The sequence below is a fragment of the Sturnus vulgaris genome, chromosome 3 (assembly GCF_052056855.1).
Source record: "Sturnus vulgaris isolate bStuVul1 chromosome 3, bStuVul1.hap1, whole genome shotgun sequence".
NCBI classification, from domain to species: Eukaryota; Metazoa; Chordata; class Aves; order Passeriformes; family Sturnidae; genus Sturnus; species Sturnus vulgaris.
This window is the reverse complement of record NC_142245.1, coordinates 109,061,780-109,088,204: the sequence shown is the minus strand read 5'-3', so window position 1 is coordinate 109,088,204 and position 26,425 is coordinate 109,061,780. Positions and strand designations below refer to the sequence as shown.

Below are 26,425 nucleotides of genomic sequence, written 5' to 3'. Positions count from 1 at the left end.
AGGGAGGTTTCTGGATGTGAAATGCATCCATGGGTTTCCCCCCCACTCCCATTTAGATATAATTACACTATGAAAAGGAACACTGAGATCAGATTTATACCAAGTGGCAGTGACTTTTTAATATGCCTTTTCTTTGGTATCAGTTAATCTCCTACAAAGCAGAAGCCTTGAAAGCACTGCAGGAGGCAGTAAAGGCCATTGAACCATTTATTGCAATTACTCGTAACTGAACAATCCCTCTGGGCTCATGCATGAGTTCCAGTGGAGGTAAAAGCAGGGTGTATTATGTGGGCAATTATGTGTTATTAGAAATAATTCATAAAGCTTATTATTTCTGGTTTTTGTTTCTTGCATAGATCAAATGCCAGCATGTAGAAAATTCTTGCTTTGGTGAGCCCTCTCTCAGAAATTGTAGATGCTGAATATTACTCTGATGCCTGGGATGCTGGGTGTGGTTTTCTAAATGCATTGCTCTGGACTTTGAGCAGTGCTGTAAAAAGACAAGGATCAATCTTGAGGCAGTATCTGTGTCTTGAAATGTTTTTACAAACCTAATCTTAATTGCTGAAGCTTGAGTGTGGAAGGAGTACAAAGAGAGAGGCCATGGAAATCACACAGCTCCTGTAAGCTTAGGCTTTACCACCTCAAGCTTTTGACTGATATTTTAGTGTAAACTGTGGCCGATTGTTTTTGAGGAGCATAGGGAGCATGCACTGGTCATAGCTCAAGATGATAATTGTCTTCAAAAGCATGCTGGCTGCTTTGTTGTGGAAAAGGTCTAAAGACATGGCCTCGTGTTTGAAAGAGGAGTGCATAAACTGTCTGGGTTCAGCAGCACTCCAGGATATTTGCAGAGTAATTAGGCAGTGTGGGTTCACACCACTGTGGCTGCAGGGCTTGGCTTGTCAGAAGCCACTTCAATGCTCTCCCCTCTCAGGATGTTATTTTGCCTTTTTAATGCCTGCAGAGCTTTAATGATATGGGGCAAACAGCTAAAGACTGCACTTGATTTCAATCTTGCCTTTGTCAAAGACTGCTAATTGACAGTTTGAATTACCAGATGTCATACTGGCACTGAGAAAAGGAAGGGATTTTTTTTAATTCACAGATAAAGATGAATTCAAGTTTTGAAATATGAGCCCAGCAAATGTGGGCATTACCTCAGAGCTGGGGTTAGCAAGGTCCTTGTTAGAGTCCAGAAGGTCTGTAAGCTCTCCAGTGTGGTGCACAACAAAAGGTGTTCCTGCTTTCAGGATTACTTAAGGACTGGAGGCTCAAACTTGCACATTTTCTTCCAAGTAGGTGCTAACTGCATTCCTGCAGAATTTGGTTAGGAAATAGCTTGAGAAATCACTGTAGTGGGGATTTACCTGACTTGCTTGTGTCAACATGCTTTTTATAGCAGATTGATAATTGATACAGTGTTCATGTGTGAAAACTATGGCTCCCTAGCCTAAGGTGACCCAAGCAAACCACAAAACCAGCATCAAAAGCTACATAGCTTTTTTCTGGGTCTTCAGGAGCAGAGTATAGGAAAGACAAATTCTCCTTTATGGAAGTTCTTACTTTTGGTGTTTCCCTTGAATCAGAGTCCAAGAAGCGGCAGTGCAAAGTGCTCTTCGAGTACATCCCACAGAACGAGGATGAGCTGGAGCTCAAGCTGGGGGACGTGATTGACATCATTGATGAGGTAAGCTGTTCTACAGAGCTGGCCATTCATGTGCTGAGAGTCAAGCCACTTTTTTGGCTGATCACTTGTATTACAAGCATGTTGGGAAAATAGCATGGGAAGTAGTGTTTTTGCTGCTAAAGTTAATAATTTAGGATCTAATACTAAAACAATGAATGCTAGATGTTTAGATGAAATATTTGATCATCACAGTAATAAATTGTGATCTGTTGCAAAGATTCATTTTTTGAAAGGGTTTTGCAGTTCTTTGGCCCTGTCTGTGTGATCCTTGGCTTTAGGATGCTTGTGGTAAAACTGTTGGACTGTTTTCTTTAGGCTGACATACTCCAAACTGGTATAGGTGGAAAATGTTATTTGGATTGATTTGCCAGTTTCAAGCTCTCTTGTAAACTCATTGAGTTGGAGTGGTGTTTTTTTTATCTTTTCTTACTTGTGTGCTTCCTTGGTATCTGTTCCATTCAGTAGCAGTGGTGAGAAGCTTGTGTGTGTCACAGGAGTGTCTCTCCCAAATGTGAAATCTGTCAGGGAAGCTGTGGAAAAGATCAGAGTGATTGTGGAAGGAACCTTTTTAGAACTGGATGGAAAACTTCTGCACAGCAGACTCTGACCTTCACTGGTGCCATCTCTTCCTCCCTGAGGCTCTGAGGAAGGAGAGTGAAACTTTCTTTCTAGCCATCTGTTATTGGTGGTGCTTTTTAAGTAGCTTTATGAGGCTGTGCTTTCATGTGCATGACCCTCTTTGGAAGAGAGTGCTAACCTCACAGTTGCCAGGAAGAACTCTTCCATTTTCCTAGCAAGAAAAAAACTATGCCCTTCCATGCATTTGCACTAATACTTCCAGAATTTAATACGTGGGAGTAAACAGAGCAAGTGACTTGCAAAACCTGCTTGCTAAACTCAGTTTCATAAATACCTTTGTGTGTGGGTGTTTTTAGAGGAGTGTTCCTGGGTAACCTCAGCAATTAGTTTAATTTGTGGATGGTGCCTGCACTGGCAGTTGTGACTGGACGGTCCAGTGTAAGCATTCATGAGAGAGCACGTGCAGTGAACTCTTGTGAAAACTGCTGTTTTGGTTGCACGTGTCAGCATCTGGAATTCTTTTCAGAGGGGTGTGTACTGTCGTGTACCAGAGATGACCAAGTAGCCTAACAGAATAAAAGATCAGAGCATTTCCTCATCTGGTTTCTTCAGGAAGTGTGGATTATATTTTATTATTTAGAATTTTTTTTATTAGTTGCCGTGCTTATTCCTTTTTTAATGATTTGAAAGTACGTTTTTGTAGTACCCAGTCTTTGCTACTTCTTTGAAAAACTGTTAACAAATGTTTAGGGAAATGCTACCTGGTAAAAAAATATTGCAGCTTACTATGATCACAGAGCTGTTTGCATACTGTTGTCATGGTGATGTAGAAAAGACCTGACAGGTGTAGGTACGTCTGTTTGCTTCATGAAACTGTACTGATGGGACCAGAATTGTAAAGAATGGTAGAAAATACTGTCCATTGGTTGTGCAGTATGCTGGGATAACTTGTCTTAGGTAGCTTGTCCTCACTACTGTGAGGTGGCTCTGTTTGTATATGAGATGTACTCTGTTTCTGTACATGCAGATGTACAGATGTAACTGTAACTTCAAGGAAAGATTGTTTGGTCACCTCTTTCTGTGAGGAAAATAAGGTAAAATCAGCTCTGTGAGGGGATCAGCTCTATCAGCTACTTGAGAATAATTCAATATTTAGCCCTTGACTGGTTTTTATAAATTGAGTAGATGTAAATGACGCCACTGATCATGAAATCAAAGGTGGAGGCAAATGGGTTCAGAAATGAAATGGTTGATATTGAAGAGAGCAAAAGTAACTTTTTGGGAAGAAAATTGTGCTATGTGCTGGCTGAATCCACAGGGCTTTTTGTTTACAGAACGTGGGTTTTACCCATGAAGAACATGCACAGAATGCACGTGATGAGACTGTCATTGCTCTAAAACCATTGTTTCTCCTTTATATCTTCCCCTCTCTCCTGTCAGGAGCAGCACTAAATAGCAGACTTATTTTTGTAGTATTATATTTTTAGTATTTGCATACTGTTTTTTCAAGCGAAATAAAATTTCATATAACATCATTAGGGAAGTTTTCAGTAAAATAAAAAAAAAGCCCAACAGACCAGATTGCTAAAGCTTCCTATTTCACCCTTCTTCCCTATTTTTTCTTTAGAAGTCTGAGTTTTTTGTAGAAATAAATTGGTGGGATTCGCAAAAGAAAGTTTTGGTGTGTGTACCAGAGCTGTACCTCCCTCTTGTGGAAATTGGATCATATGATAATATTTTGGAATGGAAGAGAAGAGTTATGAAATTGTCATCTGTGTTGCTGCTGCTTACAGATGTGCAGATGTTCTCCACCAAAGCATGGAGAACTTCTTTAGCCTGTGTCTTAATGTTCATGAAAGAAGCCTTTGCTGGTTTCTTTCAGTTTTTCACAAATACAGTTTGTGTATGGTCAGGGTTTTATATAAAGGCAGTATGGTGAGGAGGCTGAAGTGAGTGTGCCCAAGAAATTTTGGATTTGTTCCCGAGTGCCTCTGAGTTGGCATTGCTTTGCTTTGCTGTAAAGTGCTTTGCTGACCACATCTCTTGGCAGAAGAAGAAATGGATGCTCAAGTCGTTTTCTGTATTGTAACCATTAAAAGTCCCTTTCTAATGGCTCCTGAGTGAGTGATGTGGGTGAGTGAAGGCATTTGTATTTTAGTTTTCTGTTATGTTACAGAAAGCCTGAGGTACCAGAGCCTGGGCAGCACTTGCCAGTAATCTGTGCTTAACATTTGTTTCAGAAGAGTCTCTGAGTTTCAACCATCCACAACAAAGCTGTATTTTCACACCAGGATGCTTTTAAAAACAATAGTCCTCTTTTCACTGCCTGTCTCTGCAGCTGCCAGCTTCTGCTTGGGCTCTGCTTGCCTGGAGGTGGGCTGGCATTTAAAAACTGTGCCTGTGTGTCAGGCGTAGTGACCTACAAAGCCAGGCTAAAAAAAGATAATGCAAACAGCTGCTGCTTGGTTTGCCTTTTCCTTTTCCTCTTGCTTTCCTTTCTTAAAAACAGCTTTCCAGCCTCAAAACAGGGCAACCTAAATAAAAGATTCTGAAAATTTATCTGAATTGTAATTTTTAACTAGTGCTCATTAGGTAAATAGACTGAATTTATTTAAGATACTTTGAAAACTGTTCATAAATTCAAAGAGCACAGTTTTTAGTCCTTTGGCATCATTTTACCTCATCACCTCTTCCTGCCCAGCTTTTGCTTGTTCTGTTTTAGACCATATGGGATATTCCTGATAAACTTTCCAATATATTTTTAGCCTTAGGACTGCTGTGTGCCACCACAAAATCCTCATGGACTCGGTGACATTGGTCAGCTCTGGTGGGCAGGTCCCTGCCCCTGTGGGGCACGTGGGGCCAGGCTGTGCTGTTCATCCTCCTGCTAGGAGGGGACAACTTAGTTTTCCATTACTCTGATGTCCTTAAGGACTTTTCTCTGTTCTACCCAACGTTATCTGTAGAAATTTTATCTTTGAAACTTGTCTTTTGATTGAAATTGTGTGAAGCTGGCCCGTGGATATGAGGCCAGTTGGAGCAGGCCTGGTGGAAACTGGACAAGACAGAGGAAAAGACAAATGGGCAGCAAGAACACATAGAAATTTCCATGGACACACAAACTCAAAGTTTCATCTGTATTTCATGAACAGTTTAATACTTTCTTGTTGTGGTTAAATGTGCAATGTCTCTTACCCCATCTTGAGAGAGTTGATGAACATTTTGCTGCTTTTTGGGATTAGCTGGCATGGATCATTGCTATAGTGATAAAAGTAACATTAAATAGTTGTCTTGCCCTTCTTTTTGGCTAATGCTTCTAGACCTTTGGTAGGTTTCTTTATAAAGAAATGATACTTTGAACTTTCCCCAGTGCTGGTTGTAGAGTTTGTATGGAATTGGTAGGAATTTCCTTCTACTCCATTGGTAATGTGCAAAATATTTCTATACAGGTAGAAGAAGGATGGTGGAGTGGAATACTCAATGGCAAGGCAGGAATGTTTCCTTCAAACTTTGTGAAAGAATTGGAATCAACGGATGATGGAGAAACACAGGATGCTCTGGATGACACAGGTAGTGAGTGTTCTGTTTGTTGCAAACTCTTAGCAAAGTAATTTTTAATTTCTGGTATAATTTGGAGTATTATGGTTAAAGTACAACAAAGTTGTAGAGAATTCAATCTTCCTAAGAGTGGTGTTGCTATTTCTTTCTAGAAAGTGTTGATGCTGAATATGAAGATACCTGCCTGCTCCCACTTCACTCATCATAAAATTGTTGTCAAGGTCTTAATCTTGCAAATGTGTCTTCTACACTTTATCACTAGAAATTTTATCATATTCAAAGTTTATATTATTTAGAATTGGATATAAAATTATTCTTTTGTTTAGTAACTTTTTTCAGTCTTATTCTCACATACATGAGCTCTCTAAAACAGAAAATGTAGGTGTTTAACTAAGTCATTTGAGAATCAAAACAGTGTGGAGAGCCTCAACTTAATATTAGTACAAGGAAGGAGACCCTGGTTCTTAGGCCTTAGATTGTTTTTAAGGCAGAATTTACATTTTAGCCTTTTCTGGCTATGACTGTATAGCTGGGGCAGAAGCAGATGCCCTGTGGCTGAACAGTGGCTGAGTGGTGCCAGGCAGGTCTGTGTGTTACAGGCAATTACACTGTTCCCTTGGAAATGCACTTTAGAAACATTTCAGTCTAAGGAGATCAGTTTGAAGAGGACTTGTGATATGGTATTACTAAAACAGGAATGGGTTTTGGGAACATCATAGCAGGAATTAATTGATTTTTAAAAGACAGCGGTGTAATGTTCAAGGAGAACAGTTTGGTTTGTTTTGTTTTTTACCTCATGCTAATGTGCACCCTCATTTATGTGACATCCATTACTGGTTGCTTCAAACAAGGCTTGCTCAGACATAGGAAAAGCCTGGCTTGGAATTTTTTTTTTTGAAATTGTGGAAATCGCAATAGCATAAAACAAGAGTTTGACTTGAGCAGTCCCAAATAGCTCAGTGGCTGTTTCCTTGGAGGTCAGGTTCTCTTGAGTTTAGTGAGGTCTGGTGCAGTGAATTTCCAAATGGATATGTACTGGTCTTAATTCCTGAATACTGAGATCAGTGACACTGCACAGTAATTTGAAGTGATTGTATTTTCTGTCAGTACCTAACAAGTTGGTGTGTTCAGCCCCTCATCCCCTAGGGATTATATTTAATGCTGAGTACTTTCACACTCAGAGTCCGGAGTATTTTTTGGTTCCCTCCTCACTCTTGGGAAACAGTAACTTCCTCTTTCACTCACATGTGCTCCTTCAAAGGTGCAGCCTGGACTTTGCCCACCAACAGGATGTCTAGCTATCCTATGAGATATCTCAGGGGGATATAACTAAATAAAAAGCATCTGGGTAGACAAAAGATGAGCAACTGAAGTCAAGAGCAACTTAGCTTCATGGTACCATCAAAATATCTTAAATTTATAGTAGGAGGAAGAGGCTTTAATCTTTTTTGTGGTTCACAGGCCTGCATGGGCTGAAAAGAACTTGACCCAAAGGCTAAAAGATGTGGAGGTCATTTTGACTTTGTTTTATAGAAGCTCTCTGTTTTCACATGACTGTTTCCTGGAATTTTGTATGCAAAAATTGCTTCCCTATGTATATTAATTTGTGGCTTTAATAGATCTCACCATAATTTAAAAACTTAAAAAAGTTGCAAAGCTCTTAGCAACAAAATTAAGTTATTCTCTGAAATACATTTATAGGGGATGGGTAAATGCTGTCCCTTAAAACTGAAAGATTAAAAGAATTGTAAATAGTTCAATTATCCAGCAGTGATTAATTTCCAACAACTATATTTGGTCTGAATGCTTGGAGCATTTTGAGCAATAGGAAAATGTCACTTTGGTTCCTTGAGAGGCCACTGAAATACACTGTTTTCCTATGGCAGTTGAAACATATTTGGATTCATTATGGACCTTTATTGATTATTGCTTTCTGTGGCTGTAGCTGTTCAAATGAGAAGCTTTTAAATATTGGACTAAAGTGCCATTTTCAGGGAGTGCATAAACAGCATTTCATAAAACTAATGGAAAACACTGACGTTAGCAGGCTGTGGAGCCTGAGTGCTAATTGAAATAGCAAGAATATTAGTGAGCTGCTGACTTAGTTCCAAAGCAATCAGGGCAAAACTGGTGTGATTTAAGTTGGTCTTACTTTAATATAAAATGAGAACAAATCTGAGGCGTTACAGCTACAGTGCTGTTCCTAGAAAAGCTCTTTGTCAGGAGCAGTGCACAAACCTGTGCTGCTTCCACTTTTTCCCAGAAAGGCAAATAAATAATTTTGGCTTTTAAAATAACTTTCCCTTTCTTATTTTATTTTCAGAGCCTGTTTTCAATAGTCCTACCTCACCTGTGACCTCTCCAGGAAATGGGAGTGAACCTGCATTGGGACCAGCACAGCCAAAGAAAGTCCGGGGTGTTGGGTTTGGAGATATCTTTAAGGAAGGCTCAGTGAAACTTAAAACGAGATTATCCAGTAATGAATCAGACGATAAAAGATCAGAAGAGAAAAAGCAAGATAAGGTTTGTAGTGGTACATATTCTTCTTTTGGGGTTTCGTGTAAAAATAATTTAGGAGATGTGGAATCTGACCATTATCCTCTCACAGGGTTCTTGCCTATAAAACAAAACAAATCTCAAATTTGTTTCACAGTAAGTTGTATTTAACATTGATTTCAAAAGATCTATTCAAATGTCTTGGTATTTAAACCATTAGAGACTCAAAATCAAGCTTGATACATAAATTTTCGTTTCAGAGCTATGTGGTGAAAGTCACCATGACATCTTGAATGCATCTGCAGTGTGAGGTCTCTTGTAGTTCATCTTGTAGCAGACTTTATATATAGTCTGGGAGAAGATTAACCCTACCTATGCAAGTTAAACTTGTCTTTTAAAACAAGGACTATATTGGCGTTTCTTTGTGTTTTGGCAATTTGGGGTTTTTTTTTACCAAGCTTTGGCAGATGTTGAGATTGCTGTTCTAGGTGTCAAATGCCATTACCTTCAGTGAGTGCTGCCAAGCTTCTGCTTTCATAAATTACTGGTTGTGTAAGTCTGAAAAATGCAATTCTAGGATTTTGCATTTTCTTTCCCCCATTTTCTTATGAGTGAGTGGGAAAAGGAGCACTTTTATTCTTTGTTGTTTGAATTTTGTTTTGATCTGAACTTGAGAGCACTCTTACCCCTTGTAAGCACAGCAACAATGCTCAGTCCTTTAACTTGAACTTGTTATTCCAATTTAATAATTGAATTGTTAAATCCAATATGGATTTTCAGCTTTTGATAAATTAAAGGCAGCTGAGATAGTCCAGAGTTTCAGTTTTGACTCAGGTGATGAAGAAAGCTTTTAAAGCCTTTGTCCATTTCAATTTTTGTTTGTGAGTTGTGGTCATTAATGCTGTTTTGGTGAGTGATTTCTCTTCCTCTGCCATGGTAATAATTGTAATGGTGTAGGGAAAAAAGTGAGGTGAGTCTCTGGGAGGAGGGACAGTCAGAGGCTTCCATGAATGTGTTCTCCCTCAATAGCAGTGCTCAGAGCAATGGCATGGTTGTGCAGTGCTTCTTTCTGGTCTGGTCAGAGCATCAGATGATTTAGAAGAGTTGCAAGTGTGTTGCCTTCTGTTTAAAGCTTGGGGAATGTTGCCTCCTAAAGAAGGTGTTGTTTAGAAAAGAAGGTCCATGGCAGACCTTGCTGCAACTTTTCAATATATAGATGGATATATAGAGAAGGAGAGACTTACCGAGATGTGTACTGAGGACAAGGGGCAATGGCTTAAACTGAAAGAGGAGAGACTTAGGAAGAAAAGAGGGGAGATGAGGAAGATGCTCTTCTTGGTGAGGGAGATGGGATGCTGGAACAGGTTGCCCACACAAGTTATGGTTACATCTTTGGAATTGTTCAAGGCCAGACTGGCTGGGGCTTTGAGCAGTCTGTGTCTGTGGGAGGTGTCTGTGCTCACGTCAGGGAGTTGGACTTGGGTGGTCTCTTGAAGGTCTCTTCCAGCTCAAACCTTTCTGTGAAGTCACATGGATTCTCCTCATTCCTCTCTTTGTCCCTTGATGTGGCAGTCTGTGATCACTACATCTTCATGTGAATGCTGTTAGAGTAGGTTTTCAGGACCTAGCCTACAGTTTGCTTTCTTGCAATGAGGTTGATCATTCAGAAGGGTGCTTCCCTACTGTCTGCCTGGTCACTTGGGAATATAAAGAGCCTATCCAAACTTGTGCAATTAATATGAAGTCTTCTCAGACCTTTTGAATTGTTCTATTTGTTCTATTTTGTGTATAAGCAATAAAATATGCTAGTGCTGTTCAGTTTTGGTTGGCCTGTCTGGGAAGGTCTTGTAGGTCATTTCTCATAAAGAGAGGAAATGAAGTGAGAAAACAGTTTTGCATAGCTTAATATCAGAGAAATAAACAATTTAGTTTAGCACTTAATATTTCACTTCCACTTGTTGCCAAAGTCATCCCAAAGGTGGACAGACTTAGAGCAGTATGGAGAGCCCAACGGAGATAATTCTCATGAAGCTCTTGTGAAAATAGATGGCTTCCTTGGATTTGTGCTTAACTTGCTTTGGGGTTAGCTGATGAAATGCTGGGAGAGCACTGTCAATCTTTTAAGACAGTAAGAAAAAGAAAGCTGTGTGGAGGAGAGAGGGGTCTTTTCCCTTGGAAAATTCAGACTGTTCAGCACAGGAAGGCTGAGTGCTGATGGATCTGAAGTGCCCAAAAGTGAATATGCTGCTGTAGGAGATTGTTCCAGCTCTCCCAGCATCCTGCCTGGGCTCAGGCTATTTATACTCTGTCTGCCTAAACTTCCTCTCTTACTCTTAATTGCATCTTAGGTTGGAAGGGAGAAATGAAGAAAACTATTTCCATGTTGGAGGTGTTTAATCTCAGAGGAGGGTTATTTTAGTGCTTCCTTCATGTACCATTCTGGAGAGAGTTAAATTGCATAGGTACTGCAGGAACATCCCAAGTGACCTTGGCTTCCTCTATGGTATGGCACCAAGCAGCAGCCTACAGGCATTGTCTGCTTCTAAGGAGAGTAAATTCAGTTTCTCTGACAGTAGAAGGTCTGCCAAGCTGAACTGTAGATGAAAATGAGCAAAGTAACTAAAGGCAGGGGGATTTTTCACATCAATAATGCTGTTAGGGCTGCTCAGGTAAGTACTGACTGTAAGAACATATTCTGTGTTTGTAGCTCTTTGGGTATGAAGAAGTGGATGCAGCTGAAGCTGTCGGAGTCTGCCTGGCAGCTCAGTAAGTTTCCAAGGGGAAAAATTAAATACTCTGTAATTTATTTTGGTTAGATGTTAACTCTGAAACTTGTGGCAATGCCTCTTAGTTTTTTCATTTAGGAGAAACCTCTAGTGACACTAAACCTGTTCTGTACAAATTGCTGAGAGTGAAGGAAAGCTGGGGTGGGTTTTCATGTTCTCTTTCATTTGTCTGAGTAGTTAAAAAACTGCTTGTCTGATGTGGTGTATGGCTGCTGAATATCCCTGCCTTATTCCAGTGCAAAGTAAGCATGGCCAGCGAGTTTGTCTGAGCAAAGCTGTTAAATAACTGCTTCTGTTATGTGCTGGAGGAGACAGTATTCAGGCTAATGGGAGAGTAACACCTGCAACTGCTGAAGTACAATTGCTAAAGTATATTTGGCCATATCCTGAGATAAGTTTGAAAGCTGAGCTCTGTCTTTAATCAGTAAACAAACTCTAATTGCAGTCTCTGTAATGAAGTAAATACAGTAAGCTAAGTGCTTAGTGAGAAAGCTCATTAAATCTCTTGAAAATGGTAATTTTCATCATCTCAACTAATGAAAAATTCAGTGTGTTCTGTAGGCTAATCAAAAATAAAACTCTAAAGAATTTTTGTTAACGAAGTTGTTTTCCCTTCATACAGCCATTACCTAACCATCCCCCTGGAACAAAGTTAATTCATTTTCCCAGTATAACAAAAACTGAAAACACACCTGAAGTAATAAAACCAGAAGCTGAAAGTAAACCAAAAGGTAAGGCTGATAGATATTCACATCTGTTACAAGGTAGTCCTTTCTTATGAACTCTTTGGTTATCAATTTTTTTTAATGTTAAAATCTAAAACATCTGTGTGTACTGGAGTTTTGTGTAATGATCTGTACCTTTGAGGGGTTATGCAAGTGCAAAAAAAGTCTGAAGGAATTTTTGCTTATATTTCTGTAGAAAAAGAATCAAAAACATTTGTAGGGTTGTCTCCCAGAATAAAATAAGACTGGTAGGAAATTTGATTGCAACAGTCCTTTTGCATTAATTTTCTGTTGACATGTTGAAAGGAATGTACTTTCTGCCTGGTTTGTTTCTGATGGGATGCTGGAGACCTATTTCCATGGAACAGTCTCCCAGCACAATTTCTGTCCCCAAGTTACACAAGTTCCTTTGTGGGCTCAGGATTTTCTGTGGAGGTGGCAGCGTGCATCAGAAAGTTGGTGTTTACACTGTGTTGAGGTCTGTTCCCTTGATAATCCAGTTCCATTGTGGTTCTGTTTATATTGTCTTTTATTTTTCTTTTTTATTATCTTTTAAGAATTTATGACTTCATTTAGCTGTCAAATTGCACAGTTTTATCAAGAGAGATATTTTTAAGTCAACACAAAACATCTTGTGGGAGTGCCAACCCCGTATGAAAAATTGACTTTGATTATGTGATGTGTAGACTGCTTATTTCCCCAGTTCCAGAGCAGATGTTTAGTCAACTTCTGCATTGTAATTTTAAGTATATTTTTGTTTTACGTGGAAATCTCTTATTTTGGTGTATTGTTTTCTATGGAATGTGTAATTTTTCAGAAATAAGAAAACTGTCACATCTTACTTTTAAATCATTCTAGCACTATTGCTCTAAGAACGAGCAAGACAATGTGCAGCCCTGAGAATTGTGAAATTTGACTTGTCTAAAACTTGGCATAAAAATTAACTCAACTCTGCCTAGAAAAAATCCCAGCATTCAATGCTGGACATCCAAAACATTCGGTATTTAACTCTTTTCGTAGTTTCAGATGCATCTCATGCTAAAAGTGTGAAAGTTGGACTAATCCTGTATCTATGCTGAGTCTCTTTCCCAGAGAAACAAATATATCAGAGAGGAACTTAAATATGACAATAAGTGAAGCTGTGGGAGAGCATCAGTAGGTAATACACATAGACACCAGATAAGAACATCTTAAACCTTAGGAAGAAAGCTTGTTTTTCTTCCTCAGTGTTTTATTTAAATATAGACCATAGTGTAGTTCATGGGTCTCATCCTCAGTTTTGAGAGACCAGGTTTTCAGTTCTCTGAAATGTTTAGGCTAGGGTGGCTTATTTTGCAGTGAGGTTCTGGTTTTGGAAGCTTGTTTTGGCTTCTGGTGCGAGTATATAAAAATATTTTCTTTAAAAAATAAAATAATCACAATGTGACCCCCTCTTTCCCCCAATTATGTTAGGATGCAATATCTAGGATTCCTGCTACTTTATTGGTAGTCTTGAGACTTTGGTCAAGACTTAGTTTAAGTTCTTTTAAAAATATTTACTGAAATTTAAATGCTGTAAAGTTAAACTGGAGTCTTTCTTAAACTTAACCACTGGCAGAGTACCAGGCTCACAAAATAAGATGCAAAAGGAGAAATGATACAAACTCCTCTCATATGTCTGGGTTTTCTGGTGGTGCTGATGCTGGGGTTCACAGCCTGGCATGTGGGGATCTGGGCAGGTGCAGAGCTCCCTGTCTCCAGCCTTCCTGGCAGCTGGAGCAAAGTGAAGGTTCTCCTTTCTGTCACTGCCTTGAGTCTGCTCTGGGACTTGGTCTGTGTGAGGAGGGGAGAAGTGCTTGGAGGAGGAGCAGAGGTAAAGGATTATACTCACCAACTCCCCAGAAGTAAGGAAATGCATGTGTTTTCACAGAATCAGGATGTAGTGAAATGTTACTCATGACTACAGATAAAACCCTCAAATTTGATAGATACTTGTAGTGTACTTGTTGAGTTTTTTTTAGAGTCAATATGAATTTTGGGCTTTGGACCTCAATTTAAACATTCATCTCTTTGACATGGTTCTTAACGTTTCTGTAATTCTTCATGAACCACAATGCATCAGGCTGTGGCTGAACATTTTGATTGCTAGATAAGACATCAAAATAACACAAGTTCTTTTACCTAAGATTACTCATGTGATTATGTATCTATGAACATACATACATATATTTCTAATATTATCTCTTTAACCTTGGCATACTTGGCATTTTAATGTAGTGGTTATCACTGGTTTTTATTTGTGAATACAATTTGTGCATTTTTAAACTACAGTGTGTCTTGATTAAACAAAATAAAACAGCAGCAAAATGGTTTGACTGCAACTGATTTATTCTCTTACCACCCAGCAAAAGCTGTCATGAAGAATTGCAGATGGTTCTGTGATTCTGTGACTTGGTGATGGCTGCTCTAACTGGAGGGTGAAGCAGCTGCTCATTGTGGTGCCAGGTTATGGCAGCACCTAAAGAGTCCTCTTTGTTTGCTTCCTTTTTATCAGTGTGTCAGATACAGAAATCCAACCTTTTTATCTGCTAAATTATTTTAAATGTGCTGGGGTTAAAAAGTCTGTTTAAGTATTTTGGGCCTTTCTCATGGTTGTTTTTATGCCAGTGTGGGAAAGGAAAACAAATCCTCTTGCTTTTTCAATTGTTACAATTTAAAATGGATTACTTTTGAACTGTACCAAATGGAAGGAAAAGAATTATTCTTTCTGCTTATGCAGAAGAGGCTGTGGCCAAGTTACTGGCTCAGATGAGCTCTGGTTTCAGGTGCTTAGCCAAAGAATGCCTTTGCTTCAGTAACTTGGTTTCACTGCACAATTTCTGAAGTCTGCTGCTTGAAATTTCTATAGTTGTGCATGTTAATACAAGATGTCACTTGAAAACAACTGCCTGTATTTAATTAGGATTGCAAATTTGAAATTTAGATCAATTTTGAGAAAATACATATAAACTCTAATTAGCTTGAAACCATTTTTGTGTAAAGTAGCTCAAAATTAAATATATAAATGCTATGGAGGGAGTTAGATGGGCTGTCACAATTTTAACTGTTACACTTTTAGTGCCTCTTTTCTCCCTGCAAAATCAGAGGGCTTGAATTAATTTGCTGTTGTGGAAAAAAAAATGTTTTGAGGCCTATACTTCTAACTTCTCAAATATTTATTTCCTTTGCTCAATGCATATGCAGTCTTATTTTTGCTGTGATTTGAGCATTCATAAAGCAGTCTCAGGTGGCTGGTGTAGAAGGAAAGTTACAGTGTGAATTTCTCAGCTCTCAGACAGCGTAAGTGAGCTGTTATAATGAATGTTACTATCCATGGTATCCACATTAATTGTACTCCTCTCTTCCAGCCAAGGAATATTGCAGGACAATATTTTCCTATGATGGCTCAAATGATGAGCTGAGCTTTAAAGAAGGCGAGATCATTCAAATAATCAGTAAGGTAAGAAAGTTTGGTTCTGCTCTGCCCGTGTGTATGGCTGTGGTGAATTTCATACAGGGGGGTTGTGTATGAATTGAGAACCAGGAGGCTCTGTTGGAGTAGATATTCCTGTAAACCGATTTCTCTCGTGTGGGGGTCAGCTCTGTGCTTCTGCACTTGATGGAGATCCAGATGACTCCCAAGATGGTTCCAGAGTGGGAGGTTATCGTGGGGTCCTCAGAGGCCAGTGGGATCAGTGTACCTTCAGTACCAAATGCTTTTTCAGTGAGGAAATGGGAAAATCTTTGCAAACAGCCCCTTTACCTTCAGAAACAGTTCTTCTTCCCTGGTGATTCAGAATGAGCAGACAGAAATTAGTGATACTTTCTGTCTATAAGAGAAACATGACTATTTAGTTGAATGTTCTCATTTGTGTTGAATTCTGAAAGCACCTTTTGGTCATTTTGTTGCAGAGATGGTTCTAAACAGGAAATAAACCTATCCATACTTAATTTCCTTGCACTATTCTGCAGTCTTTTGTTTATATGCTTGCTATATTAAGGAATAATGACTTTCCTAAAAAAGTGGAAAATTTCATCTTCAACTTTCTCTCACTTGCAGAAGAAAACACATTTTTTTTATTAAGATTTCAATTTTATGGAATTAAGTTATTGATATTATGAGCATCCTTGATCATAAGTACAGTGGAAAAGAGTAACTATGGAAGGCCCTTTTGTAAATACAGCAACCCTTGCCCCATCTCCACTCAATCTCTGCCTCTCTGTCTTATTAAGACACCCAAGCACACACTGGTCCAGAGTGGAGCTAAGAAGAGTTGTTCAGACTGAGTGACATCTCTGCCCATGGTAGGGGGTTTGAACTGGATGATATTTCAGATCCCTTTCAGCCCAAACCATTGTAGGTTTCTGTGATTTTTTTGGTAAAGTATAACATCATTCTTTCTGTTATGGACAAAGGCCTTGATCCAGTAACATCATGTAATGGATTTCTCTGCCACTGAGTAAATTATCCAATACTTTAATTTCTTTTGTTGTAGAATGTTGTTTTTTTTTTCTCTCTGTGGGGTATATTCTTCCTCTTCTTTACCCTTTCAGACCAGTGGAGCTGATCCATCACATCAGAATCAATTTTATTTAGTGGAATTGTGTGTCATGCCAGTAACATTTGAAGCATTTACAGAGTAACTTGCTGGTCAAGGAAGCTGAGAAAATCAAATGTTAGGTCTTAACTGGGTTTGTGTACTTTTCTTCCCTTTGCAGATCTTATCCTTATACCCTTATCTTATATGATGTAATATAATTTCATCCTGCATTTTAGAAAACAAACAAAAACTGACCAAACCTGATCTGTTCTGTAGATGTTTCCCCTTGTTAAATTGGCCAATTTCAGACAATTACTTTGTTGTGTGTAAAAGGGAAAGAGTTGTTGTGTAACTGTATCTGTTCTGGGGAAGAAGTAAGTATTGGTTGAAATGACCTTTTGTTTATTTTAGGACACTGGAGAGCCGGGCTGGTGGAGAGGAGAGCTCAATGGTAAAGAAGGAGTCTTCCCAGATAACTTTGCTGTTCAAATACAAGAATCTGATAAAGATTTCCCTGTAAGTTCTTACACCTATTGTTTAGTATCACAAGAAACCGTTGATGAAAATGCGGAGAATAAAAGAGGTCACAGCACATTATACAGCTTAAAATATTACAATTATGGCAGTTTTAACTTTATCTTGACCTAGTTGTGTAAAAGAAGAAAGATGAAAAGGTTAATCTTTGTGTTTAACTTGACCATAAATACTAAAATGAGGCGTGCTTTTTGAGATAAAACTCTAATTAATGAGGATGATCAGGTCATTTAGAAAAGGGTGTAGTTCTGATGGCATGGTGTTACATGTTGCTGGTTACTGAATTAAACCCTTGCTGTTTAGAAAGGAGATAAGCTGGTTTTTGCACCTCACGTCCTTAACTAACTGTAATTACAAAATGCTAAGTGACCTCTGAAGGTTATTTTTTGAGTCAGATTTAGAAATATTTTTTCGCCATCTTGTGTACTAACTTGTAGAAATTCACATTTTCGTGTGGGAGTGATCTTGTAATTTTGGTCCTTGTGTTACCATTTTTTTTTGTTTGTTGAGATTAGTGTGGTTTTGGTTCTGTCACATTTGTGTAGCAAAGATGGTTGTGTTAATTCCCAAATGTACATGAACCCCAGGTGGAATGGATTCAGCTCCAGATCAGGAGCTATTAATTTCTCATTTATCCTGAGTTGCCTCACATCCACAGAAACCTATCTACCCCTAGTCAGAATTTTCTTTTCAGACAGATTCTCTGCTGGGCAAGGGCAGCATAAATGCCATAAAATACAAGAAGAAAGGGTAGGTAGGGTTGCTGTATCACAATACAGAGTTGTTTCCTACAGAGAAGGAGAAAAAAACCATTATTTTACCCTAAACAGCATTTCCTGGCTTTGATCCTTTCTTCTGTTTTGTGTGCAGTGTCTTAGCACAGGGATTCACCTTGCACTGAGCAGCTTTGAGGTTCAAGGCATTGGATGGCTGGTGATCATAATCAGCTATTTGATACTGACTTCATAAAAACACAGAGCAGAACTGAATAATGGCAAGTCGATGCTGAGATCTGTTTAATTGTTTTTGGTATAGACACCAATGCTGCACAGCTGGATAATGTAGTTACTTTTCTGGGGGAAGAAAGAAAATAGAATCTTGTTACTTAGGTACACTGCTTTTGTGTCCTCTGAAATGAGAGAAAGAAATTGTATAGGGGTTCTTCTCCTTGCTTAATTACATTTTGCATGTTAGAATAAAGTTTTGCTGCATTAAAAGGAGCTTTTTCAATAGCTCTGGGGGCACAGAAATGAAATCCATCCATAGCAACTGTTTTAAAAATACCCACTGCGAGGTGTTTTTGGAGGGGTTGTGTTAGACTGAGCCTGTATGGTTTCAGCAGTACCTGTGTGAAGAATAAGTGGTTTTGTAGGCTTTTGTATCATTTTATCAGGGAATCTTGTCCTTAGTACAACCAGAAAGGCCCCTCTTGTAAAGCAATTTAATGAATCACATTGTGAGAATGAGTGGTTGAGATCTCTCCTGAGAGGTGCCAGTATCCTTTCAGCAGGAGAGAGATGCAACTTCAAGTGTATCAGAAAGTGATGAATGACTGTTTCAAAATAATAATTTCAATGTACAAACTGTTGCATTGTGATACTTTGTGATACTTTGACCATTTTTAATGCCTGGTGTTCTTTGTCCATCTTTCCCACTTAAGTAAAATGATAAGGGAGCTCAAATCAATGTTTTTCTTGTAGCTGCAGTCTTTGAGACAAATGCAGCCAGCATCTGTTTGTTTTCTCTTACACTTGTAATTTAAAAGTCAATTAATTGAAGCCGTTCCTCTGATACATAATTTAGAAATCTGTTTTTAGTGAGAGTGAACATTTTTGGTTCAAAAAAATTACCTGGTTACTCTTTTAAACTGGCATGTACTAATTAAAATGAGTGTGATCAGATCAATTCTTTGGACTAAAAAAGATGAGATTATTGGATTTTAGTTCTTTTTTTTTCTGTTATGCACATTGCTGAAGCACTCATTTCATTTGAACTGACCTGAATTTTGGTCCTGAATTTTTGTAACTGGTTGTCTGAGAGATATCAGAGGAATTGTTCCATGTGTTTGGGTTTCCTGTCTGAATTGATTGCCTCCTGTATGAAATACTTGGAAATCAGCTGGTAAACAAGGCTCCAAGTTACAGTATACAAAACAAAACACAAATGACGCTGTCTTGGATACGGAGAATATCTGTTTGCTTGCTTGTTTGACTTTGTTTTTTCCCCCCTTCGTTTTGCAGAGGCCAAAGAAACCTCCACCTCCAGTTAAAAGCCCAGGTATGTAGTACATGTATGGTGGTCAGAAAATACTAAATTTCAGAAGCAGTGCATGACTTCAAAAGAAAATTTAGAAGCAGCTTTTTATTTCCTAGTAATGCAGCCATAGTCACACTTTGAGGTTACTTTCCATATTTTGTATATTTTGCTGCTGCTGTATATTTTTAAAATTATGATGGAGCCTGGTTTGGAAACATTTTAACAATGGCTCACCGTTTTCTGGGCTCAAGTGAGTGTTTATAAATGGTATTACATTCCTTGCAAAAGAGAAGACACAACTTGGCATGAGTCTTATTTTTAGTTAGTGACCAAGATAATTAAAGCTCTTTGAGAAATGTCTATGATTTGCTTTTGCATTCAGCTGCAAGACCTGAATTGCCAACTGGAGAGAAGAAATTCTTTTCTTTGAGGCCTGAAGAAAAAGGTAAGGACAATTTTCTTCATGGTGACTTGGCTGCTCTGGCAATAGGCTCTTTGTTAGGAGCCATTGTACAAACTTCCTTGCTGCCTTCTACTGAAGTTTGCATGTGTGAGATGTTACAGAAATATCTTTGGAGTGATTAGAGGAACTGCTAAACTCCATTGAAATCTTTATTTCTGTTACTGCATTATGTTCTGAAGATTGGTTATTGCACTGCACAGTAACGCAGTTACTATAAATTCATGAAGAGGGGGTAGTTCTGTGACAGTGGCTGCAGTTTTTAGCAGCAGTAGTAAGTTACTGGAAAAGCAAAGGTTGACCACTACAAAAATCAGTCTCATCAAAAGTATTTTGAAAGAGCTACACAGAACAAGTACAAGACTCCTTAGACAGATGTTACAGTCACAATACTTAGAAATAGGTATTTCTTGTCCTGTTAATTCTTGCCATATTACATATTTTCAATATTTCATATTTTCCACTGAATTTGGAGACATTTACTGCTTTATTCTTAAAATTTAAAGGACACTTTTTTCCAAAGGCTAAGCTACTATTGTCACCCAAACAGATTCTAAAAGACTTCTTTCTATGTTTAAAAAACTTGCCAAGTTAAAATGTTTGATTATGTTTAAAAGTAAAATGCTTGAACAACCTTAAAGAGATTGGGCCTTGCAGAAGAAATCCTGATGTTCCTGAAGCTTAACCAAATTACAAAACCACTGTGTCCTGTGAATGGTGAACTGACCAGCATTTCTACCAGTGAGGCTGTTGATGGCTTTCTTGGGCAGGTTCTATTACCCATTTTAACAAGGCATCTTCTCAGTTGCTGAATATGAAAAGCACTTGTTAAAGTCAGTTCTGTTTGTTGTGTATGTGAGCAAACAAATAATTTTTATCTGTTGGAGCAGTATCTTCAGGTTTGAATTGAGGTGTATATATGATTCCAGAAATGTTGATCACGTGGCTCCTTTTAATTTTTTCTGAACTCAAGGAAGTTTAATTTTAAACTGATCCTGTTTCGACTATAGCGTTAATCTTTACATAGTTGAGCTCACTGTTCATGAAGGAATATAAGAAAAAACATTGAGTGACACCATCCAAAAAACATAGGAATGTGAAATCTACAAAATTACATAAGGTAGAGAACTCTTCTTTACTGAGCTACAAGAAATGCAGGAGGAAAAATTTGTCATGTATTCAGTTGCAGATCAGGTCATAAAAATTAATTTTCTAGATAGCAGTGGTGCTTTACTGGAAGATATGCCCATTTATCAGTGCAATTGTGCTTGTGGAAAAATAGCCTTGTTAATACTAGTAATTAAACCCATTAAGAATGAAATTGTTCTGTAGCTAGTTCTCAGAAAAAAAATATTAATTGAGCAGCTCTAATCGGAAACTATCAAACCATGTCATTTTTACGCCTATTGGGAGACTAATCTGCCTTTAATTACAATCAAAAATTGATCAAAAATTAAAAGTAGAGTTTCTATGAGTATTTCTGTATTTATAGTGAAGGACACTTAGTGGTGTCATGTAGAAATTTTTTTCCAGTGTAAATGTCTTCAGATTTGTATCTTTTATTTCCATTACTAAACTGTTCATTTTTAGTCAACACTCTTTTTCATTGAGGAGCAAAATCCAAAAAAGATATTTCATTTTGTCCAGCAGAAATGCCCAGTTTCTGTGCTCATGGTGAACCTTGGCCTTTGGCATTAACTTATTCCACTTAGCTATAGACATTTTTTATATTCAGATTTTGAGTGGGAGTATTAGAAGGAAGAACTGACAGATGAGAGTTCAGGAATAGGATTCGATGACAGCATTGTTTTCTGCCCTGTTTATGAACTCACTCATTTTTAAAAGCAAAAGGGGTAATTCTCAGCTTGTGCTCAGCATAGCTTCAATGCAGACAGCTGATCTGCAGTTAGCAGTGGCTGGTGTTGGGTGATAAAAAGGCGATGTTGTGTTGGGTGGGGAGGCAGCAGTGGCTGCTGCTGCTTTGCACAGGGCAGGCAGCCCCACCGTGTGGCAAATCCTTCCACTGCTGCAGCGCCCTGCATTGTCAGCTCCGTGCTGAGAGAGACTGAGACATGTCAGCCAGCTTGTTCTTTTGCTCATGTTCAAGTGTCCCAAAGTGGGAAGAGAATTCTGCCCCTGAGCAATGCTTTTGACAGAAGTATCTCTAGGATCTGTTTGCTTGCCAGTACTCCTGTGAAAAAACATTCTTCCTGTTCTAGGGTTGGAGGGATGCTCAGTAGCTGCAGGACTTGTCCAAAGGAAATCAGTCCTTGACCTGGCAGTTCAGACACTTTGCTGGCATGGAGCTGGAGCAAATACCCAGCCCTGCTCCCAGATCCATAGCACATGTAAACATTTTACACCAGATCAATACTTGGTTAAAAGCAAATTGCAGGAGGGGAGGATGGGGAGAATCAAAGCTGAACGTCACTCTTTCCATCCCAGTTTACTGATTCACTGCCCTATAAGGGCAATAACTGTAAAGAACTGTAACCCCTTGTTGTAACCTAACATTTATATTTTCAAATATTCAGTACTTTGTGTTTGCTAAACTGTGGCATGGTTTTACAGGGAGAAGTAGAAGGTTTGCTCTGGCTATCCAACAGGGTAGAGGTAGGACACATAGGTTAAAACCTATTCAACTATTTCTTGTAAAACAGCTTGAATTTTTCAGTGTACCATATGCTGTATGTCAACTTCTCTGGACAGAATTCAGTTAGGTCATGCAGTCATTGAACAAATAAATACAACTTTTTTTAAAAAAAATATTATCTATACTTAATTTCTATCTCTTTGTAGGAAGGTATACATTAGATAAATTCATCTATTCAGATAACTCATTTCTCTCCCCCCCTTCTTCCATAAATAAATTATGCTGCTTGTGTGTGTAAGAAGTCTAGTTACAACCCTACCTCTTTAAAAGGAAATCAAATTAATTTGTAAAAAAGACAAAGCAGTACAAAGATTTTTGGGTCTTAGCTGTCATTTGGAGTGCAATAATGTGAATCCATAATTTATTACTACTGTTTCATGTCAGTAGGAACGTTTATCTTACTCTAACATAAATCTTTTGTGCTCAGGTAAGTAGTTTGTGTGTTTTGTTAAGGTGTCATTTACAACACTTGCCTATCTATTTTTCATTTTAATCTTCAAAGAAGGCATTTCTGACAGCAGGTGCTTTCTAAGAATTCTAAACAACATGGGGTTTTTAAAATGTGACTTCCTTTGTCAGATGAAAAAGGAGCTTTGGATCAGAAGCCTTTGAAGCCACAAGCTCCTCAAGTGCCACCCAAGAAGCCGATTCCTCCAAGCAAGACCAACAGCTTACTGAGAGCAGGGCTCCTGCCCCCCAAACGTCCAGACAAACCTGGTTTGCCATCGTCTGCATCCAAGTCAGTATCACTTAAACTGCAGTCACCAAGTAGATTCAATTTGATTTGTTGTTTGATCTTCCTTCATGGATGAGTTAGGAAGAAATGTGTGCTTTAAGGGTGAAAAGGATGCAAAGATAAGTTTTGCCTTACATCTCCCAGTGTCTTAGTTCTCCAAGTCTCTGTCAATGTGAACTCAGACCTTTCAAATCCTTTGAGACATTGAATCCATCTCGGAGTCAGTATTAGAGCATAACCGACCATGGGGCAGATGAAATTGCTCATCTGGGGGTTGCTGTAGCTACAGTAACAGGGTGGAGTAAAAGAATGTGGGCATGGCCTTTGAGAATTATTATTGTGTAGGAAAAAACCCTGAAAATTGGAGCTGCCTCAGGGTTCAAGGCTTGAGCACTTAGTACAGGGTAGGATAGATGGAGAGGGAGAACTGAGCACAGGTACCTGTGCTAAAGGTACTCACTGTGGCTCATGTTTGCTTCTGGGGAAGGAAGCACTTAGTACAGAACCGCATTCAGATTATCCCCTCTTGAGCCTTCTCACTTGAGTTACTGGATAAATAAGGACAAATGCTTCTACATCCACTTAGGTTTCTTTTTCCTCGTGAGTTTGAAACTTTAACGAAGGCTAATTATGCATCCATACAATCCCCCACACGCAGAATTTTCCTTTGTCTCCATCACAGTAGTTGCTAGGCCCTTACCCGGAAGTGTAAACCCACAGCTGACTGGTAACTGTCCCGTTGGGATGTTCAGTTGTCTTGAAAGAACCATGAGCAAGTGAGGTTGTGATATAATTGGCCTTGTGCAAATAAAGCAGACAGCTGCTACATCAAAGAGCTTGCACCTTAAATAACTTTTCAGTATGGAATTGTGTTGTATTCACTTAGTATTTTGGAGACTTTCCCAAGTAAAGATTATTTTTTTAAAACCACAAGTCATATTCTTTTCCAGCTTAGAAAATAATTATTGGTCTAAAGGGATGCACATGTGCAGTTAAATAGAGGTCTGTAGTAAGCTGTGGGCCTTTAATAATTGAAACCTTTAAAACTTAGAGATATTTAATTGTCTGGAAGTTTTTAACATTGTTTTAGGAAGATCAGGCTGCTGTCCCTTTTTCTACTGCAATAAAACTTAACAGGCTTTGATAGGTGAATTAATGAAAGGAGCACAGTTTATATTTGGCATGTACAGGCCAGCCATTAGGCCTGGTCAGAATGGGTTTGTGATGGCAAGAATTGTAAAGGAAGATGTTGCCTATTCTTCTGAATTTATTTTAGTGGGGGTTTTAGTACTTTGTGTTTTATTCATTGTTGTTCTTGGGGTTTTTTTGTCTGTGAATGATGAGAGCAGATATGGAAGGAATGCATGGTAGAAAAAAAGCTACAAGGTCGCTTTTTCCATATCCAGCAAGAAGTAACTTGTTATTGTCAGCCTTTTTTCCTGTAAGGAACATTTCTTTTATGTCAAGGAGTCAGTTTCTGAATTATTTCAGGAGGTACTAGTGAAAATGTTATTCAGCTCACCTGTCATTTGAGGTGTAATATTTTAGACAGAAATGCCAAAGTGTGTCCTATAGTAAAAGTTCTGGATTATTTTCACATGGATTTTGTGCACATCTGACAAGTCTGTAAGAGCTGGAACAGAAGAATTGATGTTCACAGGAGTAGAATTGATCTCCGGAAGCCTTGGTTTTAAAACAAGGCTTTAGAAAATGATAAAATCTACTGTAATTTTTCAGTTTGCTTCTAATTCTTGGCACGTTTCCCTTTTAAACTATTTCATCTCTTGACTAGGAATGTTTTGTCTTTTTTTCTTACCACAGAACTAATGGAGAAGTTGTTACTCTTCGACCAAAATCTGAAGTTGAGCCAGTAGCAAAACCAAAGTTAGACTCTGAACCATTGCCACTCAGACCAAAATCAGTAGAGGTAGATTCACTTGTGGTAAAGAGCTCTAAAGAATCAGGTAAGAAAAGAAATGTTCTTTTGGGCCTTTCTGTTTGGATTGCTGTGTTTTACAGGGTTGGAATAAGCTTTTTGAGTGATTTACTCAAAATGCCACAGAGTGCATTTATGCCTGTAAGAGCTGTAGGCAGCTGAAGGTAAGAGTCAGGAGGGGATGGCCAGATGTCAGCAGGGTATTTGCAGGGAGCTGCTGAGCTCTGGGTTGTGAGAATGGGCAGGAAGGGAGACAGAGATAATGGATGGTTTTTCTAATTTAAAAGCTTGGTTTTTTTGTTGCCTCTTTCATCTTGAGTTTTTATGAAGTTGTTTTCTTAATGGCTGGTTCAGTTTGTTCTGCTCTTGAAGTTCAGATAACTTTGCTTTTCTAGCTTAGCTTCAGAATTTTTAGTAACGCCATTACCTTCAGCCTCCTGTGATGTAATTCAGAGCCATTCTAGATTTTGACTTTACCATACCTTATATTGGGGCCTTAAAAAAGCATGGAGCATTGTACATTTGAATAGCATGCTTATGGCTTTGCTTAAAGCACCTTGAACCAAACCTGGAATCTCCTTAATTCTACATATATCCAGTAAAACCCTTTGTAGTGGTTAAAGCACCTACATTTAATGATCAGAATCTCTGAACTACTCTATTGATACCATTAGCCCTTGACTGACAGTGCAACTGTCAGACCTCTGTGTGTCACTTAGGCAGAGATCAGCTGCTGTGGGCATATTTTTCTAAACTATAAAATATTTCTATTTTATGATTAACGTCGTCAGAAAAAGCTGTAGTGAATTATACCTGCAGTGTTCGTCTTGCATATCTCAAATGCAACTTTTTGTCTCAGAAAAATTTTAGTAATAATAAATATAAAAATACTATAAATATATTTATTTTTAGGGCAAATTGTGATATTCTAGTTGTAGAATAGTTGGTCCAAAGTATAATAAATTCATCTGGAAGATAAAAATAATGCATTAAAAGAACTGAAGCAGTTTAGGAATAAAAAGAATACTCCTGACTTTTTTTCATTGAGAATGTTAAAATACGCTTTTTAAGTGTGAATGCTTTATATGAGGAAAGGTTAGTTCATGTATGTCTTTAATACAGAAGTTTTACTACTCAGATTAGATAGTAGAAAAAAAATTCTTTAATATGAGGTGAGGCCCTGGCACAGGTTGCCCAGAGAAGGTGTGACTGCCTCATCCCTGGAAATGTCCAAGGCCAGGTTGGATGGGGCTTGAAGCAACCTGGGATAATGGAAGGTGAAGATCTTCAAGTTCTCTTCCAACCCAAGCCATTCCAAGCTTACCAGCTTTCTAGATAGTATAATAAATTCTATGAGTGGCTCTGGGGTTGTGCTAGATGTGTTAATGTACAGGACAGTATTATTTAACCTCAGGAAAAAATCCCTATGAAAATAGCTGAAATATCTTTCTTTTTTT

General features: G+C 38.4%; 1 protein-coding gene across 1 annotated transcript in view; it reads left to right on the top strand.

Annotated features, from left to right (window-relative positions):
- The window catches only part of CD2AP (CD2 associated protein), a 77,462-nt gene that overhangs the window by 40,412 nt on the left and 10,625 nt on the right, over positions 1–26,425 (top strand). Inside the window, exons 4-13 of the mRNA XM_014872951.2 lie at positions 1,590–1,690; positions 5,719–5,839; positions 8,151–8,350; positions 11,732–11,840; positions 15,221–15,312; positions 16,805–16,909; positions 19,168–19,204; positions 19,566–19,628; positions 22,876–23,035; positions 24,854–24,996. Coding sequence (XP_014728437.2) covers positions 1,590–1,690; positions 5,719–5,839; positions 8,151–8,350; positions 11,732–11,840; positions 15,221–15,312; positions 16,805–16,909; positions 19,168–19,204; positions 19,566–19,628; positions 22,876–23,035; positions 24,854–24,996 — 1,131 coding nt within the window. The remainder of the gene's footprint in view (positions 1–1,589; positions 1,691–5,718; positions 5,840–8,150; positions 8,351–11,731; positions 11,841–15,220; positions 15,313–16,804; positions 16,910–19,167; positions 19,205–19,565; positions 19,629–22,875; positions 23,036–24,853; positions 24,997–26,425) is intronic.